Below are 16886 nucleotides of genomic sequence, written 5' to 3' on the forward strand. Positions count from 1 at the left end.
CTATCAGAGACTAATATAACAGCTTTGTCTTCCTATGAGAAGGTGCATAGGGTACTTATGAGTAAGGCACCTAGAGTACTTCTTATGAGAAATTGTATGGACAAGATACATAAGGTACGTCCTTTAAAACAACAAAGTCTAAGATAAACACAACAAGTTTTTTTGTGCGAAAACATATTCATGACGTGCAAAAAGTCAACAGAAGAAAGTATAAATATATAATGCAAAATGAAAGTATATGGTAATGACACTGCATTCTGGTCTGTCAGAAAAGAAATACAAGAATAAAGTTCGGTAAATAATTTAAAGATTTAAATATTTCGGATATCCTCAATAAGTCCTGGTGGTGTCAGTTTGACTAGAACAATCTAAACGATTTATTCCGTGATTTAAAAACCATCCCTTTTGTATTCATAGTAAGTTTCTTAACACAGGTCTAATCACACTTTAATTAATTACGCGGGGAAAAAGATGGTGGAACAAGGGAGACAACACATTTGAAACTGTATTGACTAATTGAAATGAAATAATGCGTAGCATGGCCGTTGTTACATTTGCTGTTGCGAATTTCCAGAATATGTAGAGAAAAGTTTGTCCCTATTTTTCTCGATCCACTGTGCTAGACTCTGCACGTACGGGTAAAGTTCCTTGGTATGCTGTAGCTGGTACCTCTGGTCCTTCCGGACAAAATACTCGAACATGTTACCGAAGTCCACGGACCACGGTTTACCCTGCTTCTTGTAGTCATTCACGGTAATCTGAAGAAAAATGTACAGTCACTATATAGATTATATTTCATTACTTAGTTCTACGATTAATACATAAACATATTTCTATACATATTTGTTTTAACTTTCCAAAGTTTGGATCGAATCTCTGCGGCGACCATGTGTGAAAACAAATTTTCTGCAGTTTAAGCAACACCAAATAATGCTTCTGAAATACTTTCAGGTATTTTGTCTCATCAGTACTTATTATTACTTGTTATGAAAATGTACTAACGAGAATTCGTGCACCATACTTATTCAGCGGGGCATGACTACATAGTGGTAAAACATTTTCCGATGAATAACCGACGGGTGGCGCCGGATTCGAGCCTTGCTGCAATGACAGTTATTGATATTTGCTTACATTAAATAAGTTGTTGTTAGGAATATGTCTTCCTTGGTTCTAATGATTATTAGTCACAGACTTAGCACTTATACGCTCAAACCTTACGCGCAAAACAAACTATAGTATTAGTATACATATAATAAAACCAAGGCTTTTAAAATAGAATGGTATGGCCCTCACTAATTATTTGATCTTTAGATTTGATAATATGCATATTTACGTACAGGTTTGTCTTTGAACACATAAGGTCGTAGATAATGTGTTAATTGAGCTGCAATCTCTCGTATAGTCAACTTCTCGCCGCACAAACTCAAAGTTTTGTTAAGAAAAGGGTTTTTGTTTAGAAATACTGTCCTGGCAACCTGTCCAACATCTTCGACACTCACTAAATCAAGCGGAGTTTCACCCATTGGAATCTCTGTAATTAAAATGTAAATTTAATGATAATTAATTTTGAAGAAATGAAATAAAGTTTTCTTATGGGATAAAAGAATGCAAAGACAAAGTGATATGACAAAAACCCGGAACAATAATCAACGAATTTTTCAAATGAATGAAAATCTCTAAGATGACATATTTCTGAAACATGAGCAAATAACTGAATAACTCAGACCAAGGTAGATGATTCATAGATCAATCACCAACGACTGATCGATTTCCCAATTATCGTTAAATGTAAATATTGGGTTTATAACAACTTTTCTACATTGAAATTTTTTTTTTATTCTTAAACCTATATTATCATTTTGATGTTTATTTAGCAAAAAGATATCAATTTTTATTGCAGTGTTGAAGAATAATGAACGGTTCGAAATCAAATGCGCAGGAATATAATCACGACTTTCAAGGCCGATATGCCGAGGTGATGAATTACAAAGCATTTGAACGATAAACCGTGCATTATTATACTGCAACGCAAGAAAAATTAATATCTATTTCCATTCTAACATGCTTTAAATAATATGAGAATTGGTAAAAAAATATGTCAAACTATTTCGAACGTAGAAGTAATTTTTCCGACGTCATTTTGTTAATTGAAATCATACAAGATTTCTTTTTTATGCCGTGTATATATATTGTGTTATAATGATAATATAATACATGTCTATAAATTAAAAAAAAATGATAAAAAAAGCATCAGTGCCTTTTCTAATGACGGCGGTCATGTGTCATATGTCGCGGTTCGCACCGGAATATTCGCGCACATAGCGGGTAGTATATTAAATAGACCCATCTCTCAAACTTGGCGAGACCATTATTATGAACTGACTAAATAGCAACGTTGCAGACGATAATTGGACAGCACGGACGTACCGGCTGATCTTGGTCTGCATTTGTTGCATATAAGTAGACTCTGTTGCCATCGGTAGGCTAAAATTTGAAGAAAAATAATTTTACAGACATTAAGGTTGTTAAGGTTAAAAGCAATAGTCCTGTCGTTATGTTTACAATAAAGGCGGACATCATACTTTCTATAGTTGAGCCGCCTTGAAAATAGAAAACTTTTGTTTAAGACCCATTATGACTCAGAGATGCTTTATTTTCATTTCTCAAAAAATGTAATTTTGGTGTACTTATACAGTATCCAAAAAGTTAATTATTGGCTAATTTCGAGAACCATCTTTTTCATCTGTTTCTTTTTAGCAATAAGCACAGTTTCAGTGAACTAGTACGTATTTTGTATGGAAGTCAAAATACTTCTTTGTTTAAATGTTGCTACTTTTAATATAGATGATTTCACATTTTATCTCTACTTTATTCAGGTACCAAGCATCTAACATTTCTCTAAAATCATCATTTAAACTGCTTGCCCTTTCTGAAAAAGTAAAAATGTATTTTTTTATGAGGCATAATGTGCCTCAACGAAAATGTAAAATATCAATTTTAACTTACCCAACACAAAGTTTCCACAATCGTCTATTTGTCTGGGTTTAAGAAGATCGAACAAATTTTCATAATAACACGGAACAAGGAAGCATGTTAATGGCAAACCAGCCAGTAATTCCTCAATTTCTGCCTTGGCTACTAAATGCCTTGCTTCAATGCCCTTAACCCTCGTCGTATGTGGTTGTGTACTATATAACACGTGAGGAACGCCCGCCATTCGGCAAGCGTCTGCAATATTTTTTCCTCTTTGTATTTCTTTCTTTATACAGTCATCTTCAGAAAAGTCTGTATATGTCACAATAAAACATCCGTCGGCATTGTTTAAAGCCATGCGAATACTGTTTACATCGTCTAAATCACACTGTATAACAGTTACACCAGCTGCTTTCAGTTCGTCAACTTTAACTTCCTGTTGAACGTCACGGGTGATACCGCGAACTGTGAAATTGGCAGTGTCGGCTGCTAGGGCCCGGGCTACAGCGCCACCCTGGTGACCCGTCGCTCCAAAAACAGTGATTGTTTTAACCATATCGGATCTGAATGATAAAAAAATATTATAAATATCATTAAATATAAATATTTTTATGTCATTGTTGTTACTATTACTGAATGTGCTAAGATAAAACTGTAGGCATTATTGAATGACCCAAAATAGGCATTACTGAATGGACCAAGGTAGGCATTACGGAATGATCCAAGATAGGCGTTTCGGAATGACCCAAGATAGAAATTACTGAATGGACCAAGGTATGCATTACTAAATGGATCATTACTGAATGGACCAATATATGCATTACTAAATGGAACAAGAAAGGCATCACTGAATGGTCCACGGTAGGCATTACTGAATGGATAAAGGTAGGCAAATACGGAATGGACCAAGATATGCATTACTGAATGGAACAAGATAGATGAGATAGGCATTACTAAATAGACCAAGAACGGCATTACTGGCAAATTCCAGTTCTATTAACTAATTACTTAGACAAATTCATAACTTTGTATTTGTATTTTGATTGTCCGATTATTTATTTCAGCTTACGTAACAGCGTGCATATATTTTCGAAGGTAATAACTATAAACATAAACGCGCCAATTGCTGTTCAAAAGAATATACAGAATACCACTTGTATAATGTCATTATGTACGAGGGACACTTGAAATATATACGTTCCCTTATTTAACTTATTTAACGTCCTCAAACCATCGTTACAAAAATAAAGTAAAAGTTAACTATGGTTAAAGTAAAGAGTAAAATTTAAATGCATTTAAACGTGTCAGCAGCCATTATCAAAAGTATTTGGTAAAAAAGGAAAAATACATAATGTAGAAGAACATTATTTTAAGCACGAAAAATAAAAACACACAAAAAGATAAAAAAAAAATAAAATAAAAAATAAAATAATTGAAAACACACAAAATTGTCGACCTCGACCACGATAGGTACTTTTGCAGTAACCACTACGCTAACATAACAAAATACTATTTAAATAATCCTAGAATAGAATAAATAATCCTACTGTTCTTGAAGTTGTTCCACAACCATATCAAAATGCATTTTCGGCTCCATAACAAGAAATGACTTATCCTTAAATTTTTTAACTCTATCCAAAAACTTAAAACAAACTTAAAACACCTCTAAAAGTTGGATATAAAGACAATGTCGTAGATGTGTAGTAAAGATATGAATCGTGAAGTATGAAGATCCCCAGGTTGTTATGATAGAAATGAATGATCGTGTGCATAACTTTATCAAAATATAAAAATATGAATGATTGACCTAAAATATAGGCCAAGGTAACCGACATATGCAACCGAAAAATATAAAATGACAAAACAAAAATGATAAGGAAAATCAATTTCATAACATACCAACCACAACAACAACAACAACAACAAAAATAACAACAACGAAACCGTCTTTGAATACCAAAAATGGGGAAGGATAGCATTAATTTAGAATAAAATTAATTCTGCATAAAATATTTAATAACATCAATAGGTTTACAGAACCTGTAACTACAATTTCCATTGTTAAATCCTTCCCTGATTTTTTTTGTTTGTTTGTTTATTTGTTTGTTTGCTTTGAATTTACCACAGCACAGTTCAGTCATTGTTCCTGCGCAGGATGTTAAGCAGTTTACCAGAACTAATTACCAAAGACCGGTTGTGACACTTCTGTTCGTGAATTCAACTTCATTCATTCATGTTTTGAAAATAAGAACATTCGTGAAGCTGAATTCATCATCATGTTTTGGAAATCTTTAATTCATGAAGTTGAAATCGTGAATTCTGTATTTTGAAATCGTGAATGCATGAATTTGAAATTATGAATTCGTAAAGATGAACCCGAAAATTCAAGAATGAAATATTCACATCGTCTTCGTAATAGTATCCGGAACTCTGACCATGCAGAGGAAGTGCGAATACCATAGAAGATTTATATCGGCGGGCCCGATTTACAGTCCAAACGTTATCAACTTAGCTACCGTTACGTTGTTATATTATTATGCATGGTTTAAGTTTTGTACGGGTTGTCAAATATAGCGATTGTTCCGGTAAACAACGACATGAATAGCATTTAAGTCCTATCGTCAAATTTATCAAGGGTAAGCTTAAGGAAAAAATGTCTGCACATTTACAATTTCTAATAACTTCTCTCTAATTTCTAATTAGTGTTTTATCATTTTGATCTTACTTAATAACAAAATCACGCGTATGTATAAGCTACTTTCAAAAGCATTTGATCGGCATAATGCTTAACAGCTGATTTTTTATGCAAAACAAATTCCCACATGCATGCGCACATCTAAATGATTACAGTTTTAAAATTAATTTATACACAATTAATAGTGTGTAGGTAAAGTCTTTTTACGGTTTTTTTTGTCACATAAATGTCGTCTACAATAACAACGATTTAGCTGCAATTTAAGTATGGTGATATGAGACAAAGTTGCTTTATTTTAGAATCGTTACAATTAAACGAAGAAACTCGTATATTATAAAGGCAAAAAAGTTCGTGGACTTTTGCTGTCATTTTTTACTTTGTTCATAAAAAAGTTGATATGAATCGAAAGAGTATCTTTATTTCTAAAAGTAAGTTTTACTTTTATCTTAATCATTTACTTCCTTTACGAATTATGTGCACTTAAATAACCATGGCAACGCAACATCGGCGAACGCTGAAATTTTCTTACTATGTTTTAATATAAACAAATGTTGAAATAAATTGAACGGCTATTTCATCAGGTAAAATTGGGGTAAAAAAATACATAAATGAAGCCATATGCACATGATAGCATACACACAAGGAGGCATGCGTTCATGATAACATATGTACAAGCAGGTATGCATAGATGATAATGTATGTATAAACAGGTATGCATAGATGATAATGTATGTACAAGCAGGTATGCATAGATGATAATGTATGTAAAAGCAGGTATGCATAGATGATAATGTATGTATAAACAGGTATGCATAGATGATAATGTATGTATAAACAGGTATGCATAGATGATAATGTATGTATAAACAGGTATGCACAGATACAAGGAGGTATGCGTTCATGATAATGCATGTACATGTTAGGATACATACATGATAACATAATTTACATGAAGACACGCGTACATTATATATCATATGTAAATGTAAGCATGCGTACTGTAAGGTGCACATGAAGTCATCGTATATGATAACGTAATGTACAAGGAACTTTGCGTACATGATAACATATGCACAAGTTGTGTGTAGATGATAATGTGAAGACACGTGTACATGATAAAATAATATTCGTGCATGGTAACATAATGTACACGGAGGCATGCGTACATGATTACATAATGTACATGACGTCATGTATACATACGACCATACATGTATGATTGCAAATGTACATGAAGAATGGCACATAAACTAAAGACACACGTGCATGAAAGTATGAAATGTCCTCATTCAGGTATAAAATTCATTATAAACTCGATCGTGAAGAGTCAAGCATACAACATTTGCCAATTCTTCATGAAAAAATATGGTCAGAAAACTAAAAGATTGCAGAATTTATAGGAACTATTTTTGTTAACTTAAAATACTACAATATTGAAAAAAGATTTGAAATCTCATTCATTAAGCAAATTTCATTGAAATGCACGTAGTTAATTTATCCGTATCATCGGGCGATAACGTGTGTATACAATCAATAGATTTAAATATCTTGACTTGAATATATAATATAAACATACATAGAAATTCCATTAGCTTTATATCGATACCCTTTTACAGTCTCGCGTCTTTAGGTTTTACGTTTAACAACCCGATTTCATTAAAGCAGCATACTAATTTTAATGAAAAATTTGAAATGCAGTTAAAAGTAAAAAATTGTGAAGAGAACAAAGAAAGTAATAATACATGACAAACGGCACTAACAATCAACGTAAATTACCAAGAAGAGGACAAAATCTGCAAAAAGAGCCTTTACTGCGTTAGTCACGCAATAGAAATATGGTGAAAAATGTTGCAAAATCTGACATTTATTGCATACTATATGTAAGTTGTTTCTTGAATATTGAGTCTTTAAACTTTTCTTAAAATCTTCTACATTTTTTTCAAGTTTGGTTTTATTGAAATATTTTGGTTCATCTGGAGCATGCTGCTTTAAGATAAGTTTAAATAAATTTCAAAACATCTTCGAATACCCGTCATAAAATTAACGACCTCTCATGAACTTATCTTTGGTGCTAACACATTATTTTTGTTTAAAATCAATTTATTGATTACAAAATACATTTAATTAATCCGTATTCCTTACCACCCTAAATATGTTAAATATGGACAAAACTATTCATTTGAAATGGATAATTGCAAAATATGTACTAATGAAAGAATAGCAAACAGTGCAGACCATGAACAGACACATATGCCAGCTGTTCTTGGTCTGCACTGATCACATGGGTGGGATCAGTTGTAACCAACAGCCTTAGCGTTAATTAGTCTACAGGCCTTACAATGTTGACCATTGACAGACATTTCATTTACATATTGCATACACTAAAACTATTCATTTCAATTTTCCCTTTAGATCATGCAAACTTAACTACATGAGGTAATAATACAATTACATAACAGATTAGGCTTCAGAATAAATCAATATACATTGATATATAAATTATTAACTTAAATTATCGCGGGAGAGTCAATATTACAGCAAATACTTCATTGGAGTTCTCGACAACAATAAATTAAATCAATGGACAGGTCAACATAAAAAGAAAGGCTAATCTATTGGTTAAACATTCACTATAAGTCGATCGCATATCCCAACAAAATAATAAATTAAGAAAAACAACAAACAAACAAACAAACAATGACTACCCGGAATTAGTCGTTCTCTCATTTTACATAATCAATCATTTCAATATACATGTAACACTGCAACTTAACCTTGCACACGAAAAAAATACAGTCCTTTGCAAAAACAAAAACAAAACGGATCACCCGTGTCTTATTGTTTATTTACTCTCACATGTTATACGTATTTATAATGTTAGAGTATTGGTATCGTTAAAATTGTTTAGTGATTTTAAGCCGGGTTTAAGGACATAATTAAGCTATAAGTTTAAGACAGTTAAATGTTAATGTTTCCCTAAGTCACGACTAACTAAAAAATTTACGCTAGATAATTTATCTTGGAAGATCTAAATTACGTCGGCTAATCAATGTATAAATATATGATATTATGATATAAAAAACACGAACAACTACATACCTTGTATTTTAGTTCCTATTATGAAAAAATTACAGATAGCAACGTGCGTCAACGCATGCGCGATGTAATCGATAGAGTAACGATTTTAAAAATACTTTAATCGTCAGGTATAATGTAAGCAGGTTGTTTATATATGTAATCACTACCGTTCATTCGCGTGGACGGACGTGTTTGGACAAATAGTAAATAGTTAATAGCGCGTCAATATATTTACACAATAATCGCTTTAAGCTTTTAAAAAGGCTTTATAATATTTGACTGATAAATCGTCAGACTTTTATATTAGACTTTATTGTACATTTATATATCATACATAGCAGTGATCAAATAAACACAGCTTTTAATTAATAATTCGATAAAAAAAGTCCGATTTTTGTTAAAAGATAAAAGGCAGACATGTTTTTTGTTGTTGATGTTTTTGTATAGTTTCACAAATAATCGATCTCATCATGTATATCTCATAAATTTGTTTAAAACACTAAAATCAATTTTATAATACTGCACGTTGGTAACGTCGTTTATCATTGGATATCGTGACGTTTATATTATTAGTTAAGGTTTTTGACAGATTATATAACCATATTTAAACGTTTTTTATGGGGAATATAACCCGAGTTGTTATAACGATTCCTGAAAAGTAATATGAATCTACATAAACGATACTTCACAATATAACCGTTTATATAGGGCTATATAACCTGCCAATAATAAATAAAAGCCACCAATGTAACAAACTGTGGTAACAATTCTTTTAAACAAAAGTGCAAAAAGTCTCAAATCATATTTTTGTCTCTTTCGTAACTATAAAGTAGTTATATAAAATACCAAACTTGTAAAGATAAAAATAAATGAGCCGCGTCATGACAAAACCAACAAAGTGCGTTTGCGACCATCATGGATCCAGACCAGCCTGCGCATCCGCCCAGTCTGATCAGGATCCATGCTGTTCGCTATCAGTTTCTCTACTTGTAATCGGGGTTGTAAGCGAACAGCATGGATCTTGATCAGACTGCGCGGATGCGCAGGCTGGTCTGGATTCATGCTGGTCGCAAACGCATTACGTGGGTTTTGTCGTGACGCGGGTCAAATGTTTAATGACATAAAGAAAACGTTTCTATTAACAACTCCATGAATATAAACGCACGTGTATACAATATATATGATACCTAGGCACGTGCTATATAATTAAATTAATAAAATTAATATATTATTTTGATAAAAGTACCCCGGTACTATCATGACAACGTTTCTTAGAGGGTGTGGACCTAACTTTTTTTTCTTTAAATTCTGATATGATTGATATTGTAGTTGGCCAACTTTTAATAAAACAAACACATTATGTACAAACAATGTCTAAGTCACTTCTGATCTTATTTATAGAATTTGTTTTCATTTAACGTCACCAACATGGGGTCACTAAAACATACCTGATCCCTATAATAAATATTACAGCATTAAACTTCAGAAAGTGCGTTAAAGCTGCACGCCTCCAGATGAGCTCAAATATTTCAAGAAAATCAACATTGAGAAAAATGTACGAAGATTTTAAGAAAAGTAAAAGTATTTATAATACCATGTTGTATGCAACTTATTACTGATTATGTAGTGTTTATCACGTTATTTTTATTGCGTGACTTACTCAAGAAGAACTATTTTTCCATATTCTGATCTATTTTTGGTAGTTTTTTTAATAGATTTAAAAAAAAATCATGAATCTGGAGGCGTACTGCTGTAAGTACTGTTTCAAAAAGGAAAAGATGCAGTATAACACATCAATAGTACTTTCTTTATAGCTGTATCTAGCAACTGATATTGCAATTTTACGTGTAAGATAGCGACTTTCTACCTAAAAGTTGTGGAGGAAGACCACAGTTGCCGCTCTCCGTGCAATATTTCTGGCACGAGAAGGCACCTTTAGCTAGGTGGATAGCTTTCTTACATGAAATAATAAGGAGTTTCTGTCGGGATTTGAACCCCCAGCGGCGAAAATGGATTTATTAAAAGATCTTCTCCAAATCCCTCCCGAGGCATGCTGCACGTGGAAAAGGCGCTCGGCAGGTCATAGTCATATGATCTGAAAGACCAGGGATGATTGGTTGACATGTCGGTAGGGTATATTAACAAGGGTCTTATACAATGGAACATCACTTAACAGACAGTCATCTCCTGTCATTTCAAACATGAAAAGATGCCCTCAGAATAATGCACAGGCACCGTACCAGCAAGTGCCCATATGGGTTCATCCCGCCGTCCGGCTTAGTTAAACTGTACGAAAAACTGTATCAAAATGACACATGTATTCTACGTGTCCTCAGTGATGAGGGAAACATCACATTGAGCAAATGGGTCAACTGAAATTATTTTTCAGTTCATATATAACTTTTAAAGCACAATTTTGAGTAAGACGTATCGAAGTTACAAAAGACATTGATATACAATGTAACTGTTGTTTTTCATAACATAAAAACATAACATAACACACTTTATCAATCACATACAATTTATAGCTAATAGTGCAAGGATAACCAGTTCTACAGTTAGATCGAAGATTTTATTTGTTATGTATAGCATACTTGTACGAAATCCAACAAACAGAATATTTACTTAGTAACTCGTGGCCACGAAATAGTATCTCGTGGCCACGAGTTAGCTATCTCATGGCCACGACTAAGCTATCTCGTGGCCACGACTTAGTAACTCGTGGCCACGACATAGTACCTCGTGACCACGACTTAGCTATATCTAGCCATGATTTAATAACTCGTGGTCACGACATAGTATCTCATGCGCACGAGATAAATATAAACACACGCGTGTCACCTTTGTACCACCGTATATACACATTTTTCTTACGAAACCCTCACATTTCTTACTATTATAGCTTATAGTATGGTATTTCCATTAAACACAATTTGATAGTTTGTTATTGTTCGCGCGGCTGTTCGTAAATGGTGATATGTCCGGATCTGTACTCTCAGTTTCTAAAACGGTGGATCACACGCACACATGTTTTAAAGGAACTCCTTATGAATACATAAAATCGGAATGTCTTAAATAAATCAATTTTTGAACCTAAACAGACAAATAAAATACTTAAAATGGAATTCTAAAAAGTGCAATGTATTTTATGGTATTCTTGGTCAGATTTGAGCCATTTTTCATGATAAAAATAACCAGGTACGTATATTAATATATATATACATGGTGTAACATTGTTGATACATGCTTATTAATTTGTACCACGTAACGAAGTCTTTTAGTGCATTCACTTGTCTCTAAAGATGCTATAGAAATGAAATTAGCAACTGCCAAAACGAATGACTCTCTCTGCGAAAAACGTGGAAATGAAATGTCCTTCAGTACGATAGATTGATCTCCACGTGAGAGCCAATGTTAGTATTTTTTACGATTGATTATTTTAATAGAGAATAGATTTCAAATCGTTTTTGACAAAAAAATATTCATTTTTACAAAAAGAGTTGCAACTGTTATCGTCAGCATGTTCCCGTTCAGTTATAAACAGTGGACTTCTGGTCCCTATTTACGCATAACCACTGGTGCTCAAACAAATGGGCCCAATGCTCGTCCAGTCTTGGGCTTACCCTACCTATCCCTTTAAAAGTGAAACCTTTTTTTTTCGAGAAAAAACTTTATAAACCCTTTATGATATACAAATACCGTAATTAGATTTTTTTTTCTTAAAAACGTGTATGTATTTTTCAACATTGTCATATGTACAGTATCAGGCATGATTTCAATAATCTTGTCTGAAATAAATATATTGGATTAAGTTATGCTAATTAACTGGTTTAATTTTTATCTTTTGTTTAAATGAATTACTTATCGTTAATCAAGATTTTAGCTTATGTTTATCACCATAAATGTTTATCACCATTAATGCTACATCTGTGATCTCAGGCGTGTTGTTAGCTCTGAAATAAAACTGCTGGCAATAATTCAATGACTATATAACTATATCAAAGTGCTGCAGCACTGAATGCGACGGACATGCAACCGGAGAGACATTTAGGCTTTTTTTTAGAAAAAAAAAACAAAACAAAAAAAACAAAACACAAAATATATAACAGAGAAAATTTGTTCCATACAAGTTCGAGATTTGTAGAGCAATATATTTTGTGTCCCAATCTGATATAATTCAGATTTTCTACTTTCAAGCATTTAAATACAGAATGAAATTTATGCCTAAAAACTCTGGTCAAACTTGTAAATCAGTGTCCTTATCGATTTATTCCAAGAAATGATATGTAAATAGAAAAAAACTGTCAACGAAATATTTCTAAAATAAAACCATGCAAATAAACTTCAAGCATAATACGTTATACATGTGAGAATGTTATTTAGAATTGCTTCGTGTTATATCATAGTGTGCATATAGACAATAAAATATAAGTCATTTGTATTTCTATTTCACTTGGATTTGTCTCATTAAAAATATTTTTGGTTAAAATAATCAGCAATTAATATTGTATTTTTTAGATTTTTTTTATTTACAAGGGCCAGAGCACATCGTTTTTATTTTAATTTAAATGTCACTTAAGCACTACAGTGTTTAAGCACTATCAGCACAGGTGAAGCAGAATCTATTTTTAGAATAGCGAAGGTTAACTCATATCGTGACCTAGAAAAATATGTAAACAAACCACAAGAATCGGAAGTAGAACTGATATTATAACTTCCTTCAATAAAGATTACCATGAAAGACTACATGGTGGTAAAGTGTTCAAAAACTCTCTTGTTACGTGCATTTTCAAAAATAGATATTTATACTAACCATGGTATATACTGTATCTAATTTATTAATAACTGCTGAATATTCAGCTAAACCCGCGGTATGAGTTACGAAAATAGCTCATCTTTTATTAATGCGCGATTTATTCTAGAGTAACGAAACACTTTTGATTTGTTTATAATAATGTTTTGTATAATGTAAAATATTTAGCTAGCTACTCGAGCTTACACCTTTATTATAGTATAATTTGCTGTCCTACTTTTTCGACAGCGGTAAATTGTTTCGGCTGTAATTTGCATATTGCGCAATAATATTACGGGACTACAACGTTTTTATCAATCGTATACGTTCATATTTTAACTTGGATAACTTAATTTGAAATTGAAAAGGCTAAATATGGAAGATTTTAAGATATCCCGACAAAGTATGGGAGTTTTCAAGGATCAAATTAATGTACTATTTCTTGGGTTGTTAATCGGTTGAGGACACTTTGCGCGATTGTAGCAGACGAAATCCCATGTGTAGATGACTTAGCTCTGAACGCGCCTGAGGGCGCGTCCATCGCAATAAGCCGCTAATTAACATTTTTGCTTTTCATCTTTTGTCATGTCATAGTATATAAACGGGTACGCTGAAGACCTGAAGCTAAATGCTATGGTACTTTTTTGCCCTCGAAGGTAAATGTTGAAGGGTTTGGGTATATTACACCGGATTCGGTCTTAATCAATGCGTGTAGCATCAAATTTGATTATCAACAAGTTGCCCATGTTCAGCGATGTTTCATTGTTATCCAGCAGAACCAATACAAGTATACAATTTCAAAGACAGCCATTTAAAGCAGCATACCTCCAGACAAGCCAAAGTATTTTTTAAATATCAAACTTGAGAAAGATGTACTAAGATTTTTGAAAAAGTAAAAAGGGAATTCAAGATATAATTAACATGTTAAGTGGAATTAATATTTGATATTCAATGTCCCAATAATCGTTCTGTTTTATGTCTCAATATCACATTTCGGCGATAATTTTCACTTCATTAATTTAATTTAAAGTCTTGTGTAATATAAAACATTTACAGTCTAAATACGGCAACGGTTATTATGCCTTTCCTTCAAAAAAGGCTGCACTATTTCTGGCAGAAACGGGCATCGGAGTAGAACCACCGACGTTCCGTAAGCTAGGTGATGGATAGCCTCCTCACATGAATGAATCCATAGTCCCAGTCGGGATTCGAACACGCAACTGTGAGGAGCTAGCAAGTAAGAACCCAAGAAGTCAACGAACTAGTCACTCGGCCACGGACGCCACTCTAAAAATAGAGGGAAATTAACAACTAAAAAGAGTATGATATCGGAGACAAATTGATTTTTTTTATTTTTTACATTCAAATAAGCAAGAAAACAGAGAGACATTGTGAGGTATTTTTATTGAACTTAAGAAGCATAAAAAAATGAAATGCAAACATATAAAAAACCTTTATGAGGTAATACAAATTAATGTTTATATCACAAACACTTTATACGTCATATATTTTAATTAAGGTATAACGCGACACTTTGCCAACTTTCGAGTAGCGTCTTAAAAATTGGCATGCAAAAAATTGACCATATTTCTGATTGGATTTCGTTGATTTTATTTCAATATTTTCAGCTAATTTTTATACACACGACGTCAAAGTTGACCATCAAAGCCCGTTTTTGAACATGATGTCGTTGCGTATACTTGGCAACTGTTACGGGTATTTCAACGCCATTGGCGGACAAAATATCTTAAATCCTAAAGCATTCGACGGAAATTATTTTTTCCTTTAAGCAGATATAAAATTTATTGTTTTACGCCGAAAATTGTTTGAGTAATGGAAAGAAAATTGTCAGTTTTGTGTAAAATTTGACGTTCAGTTTAGCTGCAATTTTCGGATTTAAAGCGGCTTATTAAGAAATTCCTGAAATAAATTTTTGATAAGAAATTAGGGGGGTCACCGACTTAAATTTTTCGGTACACGTGATTTTATTTCCCCCACCCCGTGAGTAATTTTGTAACGAAATTTGACGTATGAAGATACGTTTGAGACTTCAAAGTGCGGCAATAATGTCTAGCTTATCAGGAGATTTGTTCTAGGGTTTTACTAATTCAAATTTTTCGGTACACGTGATTTTATTTCCCCCACCCCGTGAGTAATTTTGTAACGAAATTTGACGTATGAAGATACGTTTGAGACTTCAAAGTGCGGCAATAATGTCTAGCTTATCAGGAGATTTGTTCTAGGGTTTTACTAATTAATACATAAAAACAACAACAACAATGTTTCATTGCAAATTCTTAAAATTGTACGAAAAACAAACGATTTTTTTTGTTGTTTTTAAGCATGAATAATAACTTCATAAGGAATTGTAAACAGACGCATGTAAAGAAAATGACTTTAGGCGTTCAAGGGTAACGCTTACGCTGCGCAAATAAATACAGCTGAGAGTTATCATTGCGGTGTTCCTTTTTGATATTCTAATACAATAAGATTAATAAACTTGAATCGAGAAATATGCCAGAAGGAACAAAAAAAAACTATATATTTTTATGTAAATTTAGAAATTTACAGAAATTCAATCATAAATTAATACGTAGTCTACAAGAAATTCTGCAAATCTATACATTTTGCATTACCCACACTATGAGTGATATACTGTGAGTGATATGTATTTTATTTCACCTATTAAAAACCAGAATTTGAATTTTACTTGTAATCAAAAACTTTAGCAACAATTTGACAGAATTGGCGAAATATTGACAAATAAAAATGTACGGTTCATAAATGAAATTTAGTCAATTATATTAGGGTGAAGCAACAGTCATGCTTGAAACGTTAGCTCAGTGGGTGTTGGATTACAGATGTAGCACGTTCGATTCTACAAGTATATACACATCTGTAATACATATTCTCTCGTTTTGCTTATCATTTTAGAATATCATAATGTTAAAAATAACGATTAATTGAGGATTAACCATAAACGCTGTATTAAAACATTACTATCAAATCGGCCTTTGCAAATATTCATTATTCACTGTAAAGCCAAATTTATGGTAGAATTTATTTTGAACAGGAAAATTTAGAAACAGTACTTTAATCATGAAATATAATGAAACACTGTAAATACACGTCTGCGGATTTTAGCAGAACATATACCCGAACCGGCGGCCCTGAGCTATATACTGCACAAAGGAGTGATGCGTCGTAAATCTTTATACAAAATAAAGATATTTCAACATATATTGTCATCTTTTTTGTCTGTACATGCTACGGGCACTGTAGAGAATCTGTCGATGTTTCACTGACTATTTAATCAGTATGCAACTGACATGTTAATACAAGAGCGAT

The 16886-nt window shown here is 32.6% G+C and overlaps 1 protein-coding gene across 2 annotated transcripts; it reads right to left on the minus strand.

Annotated features, from left to right (window-relative positions):
- Positions 1-135: 135 nt before the first annotated feature.
- Positions 136-8911, minus strand: LOC132730675 (nmrA-like family domain-containing protein 1). Of its 2 annotated transcripts, none has more exons than XM_060716655.1 (4): positions 8768-8911; positions 3007-3536; positions 1338-1531; positions 136-758 (listed from the first exon to the last, which is right to left on the minus strand). In XM_060716655.1, the coding sequence occupies exons 2-4, from the start codon at positions 3527-3529 to the stop codon at positions 549-551; spliced, it is 927 nt and encodes a 308-aa protein (XP_060572638.1). In that variant the 5' UTR covers positions 3530-3536; positions 8768-8911; the 3' UTR covers positions 136-548. The 2 variants fall into 2 exon arrangements, with proteins under 2 accessions (XP_060572638.1, XP_060572637.1); XM_060716654.1 differs by lacking the exon at positions 8768-8911 and adding an exon at positions 4521-4663.
- Between the last annotated feature and the right edge of the window lie 7975 nt (positions 8912-16886).

Source organism: Ruditapes philippinarum, unplaced genomic scaffold, assembly GCF_026571515.1.
Source record: "Ruditapes philippinarum isolate M1 unplaced genomic scaffold, ASM2657151v2 ctg5311_1_1_1_1, whole genome shotgun sequence".
Taxonomy (NCBI): domain Eukaryota; kingdom Metazoa; phylum Mollusca; class Bivalvia; order Venerida; family Veneridae; genus Ruditapes; species Ruditapes philippinarum.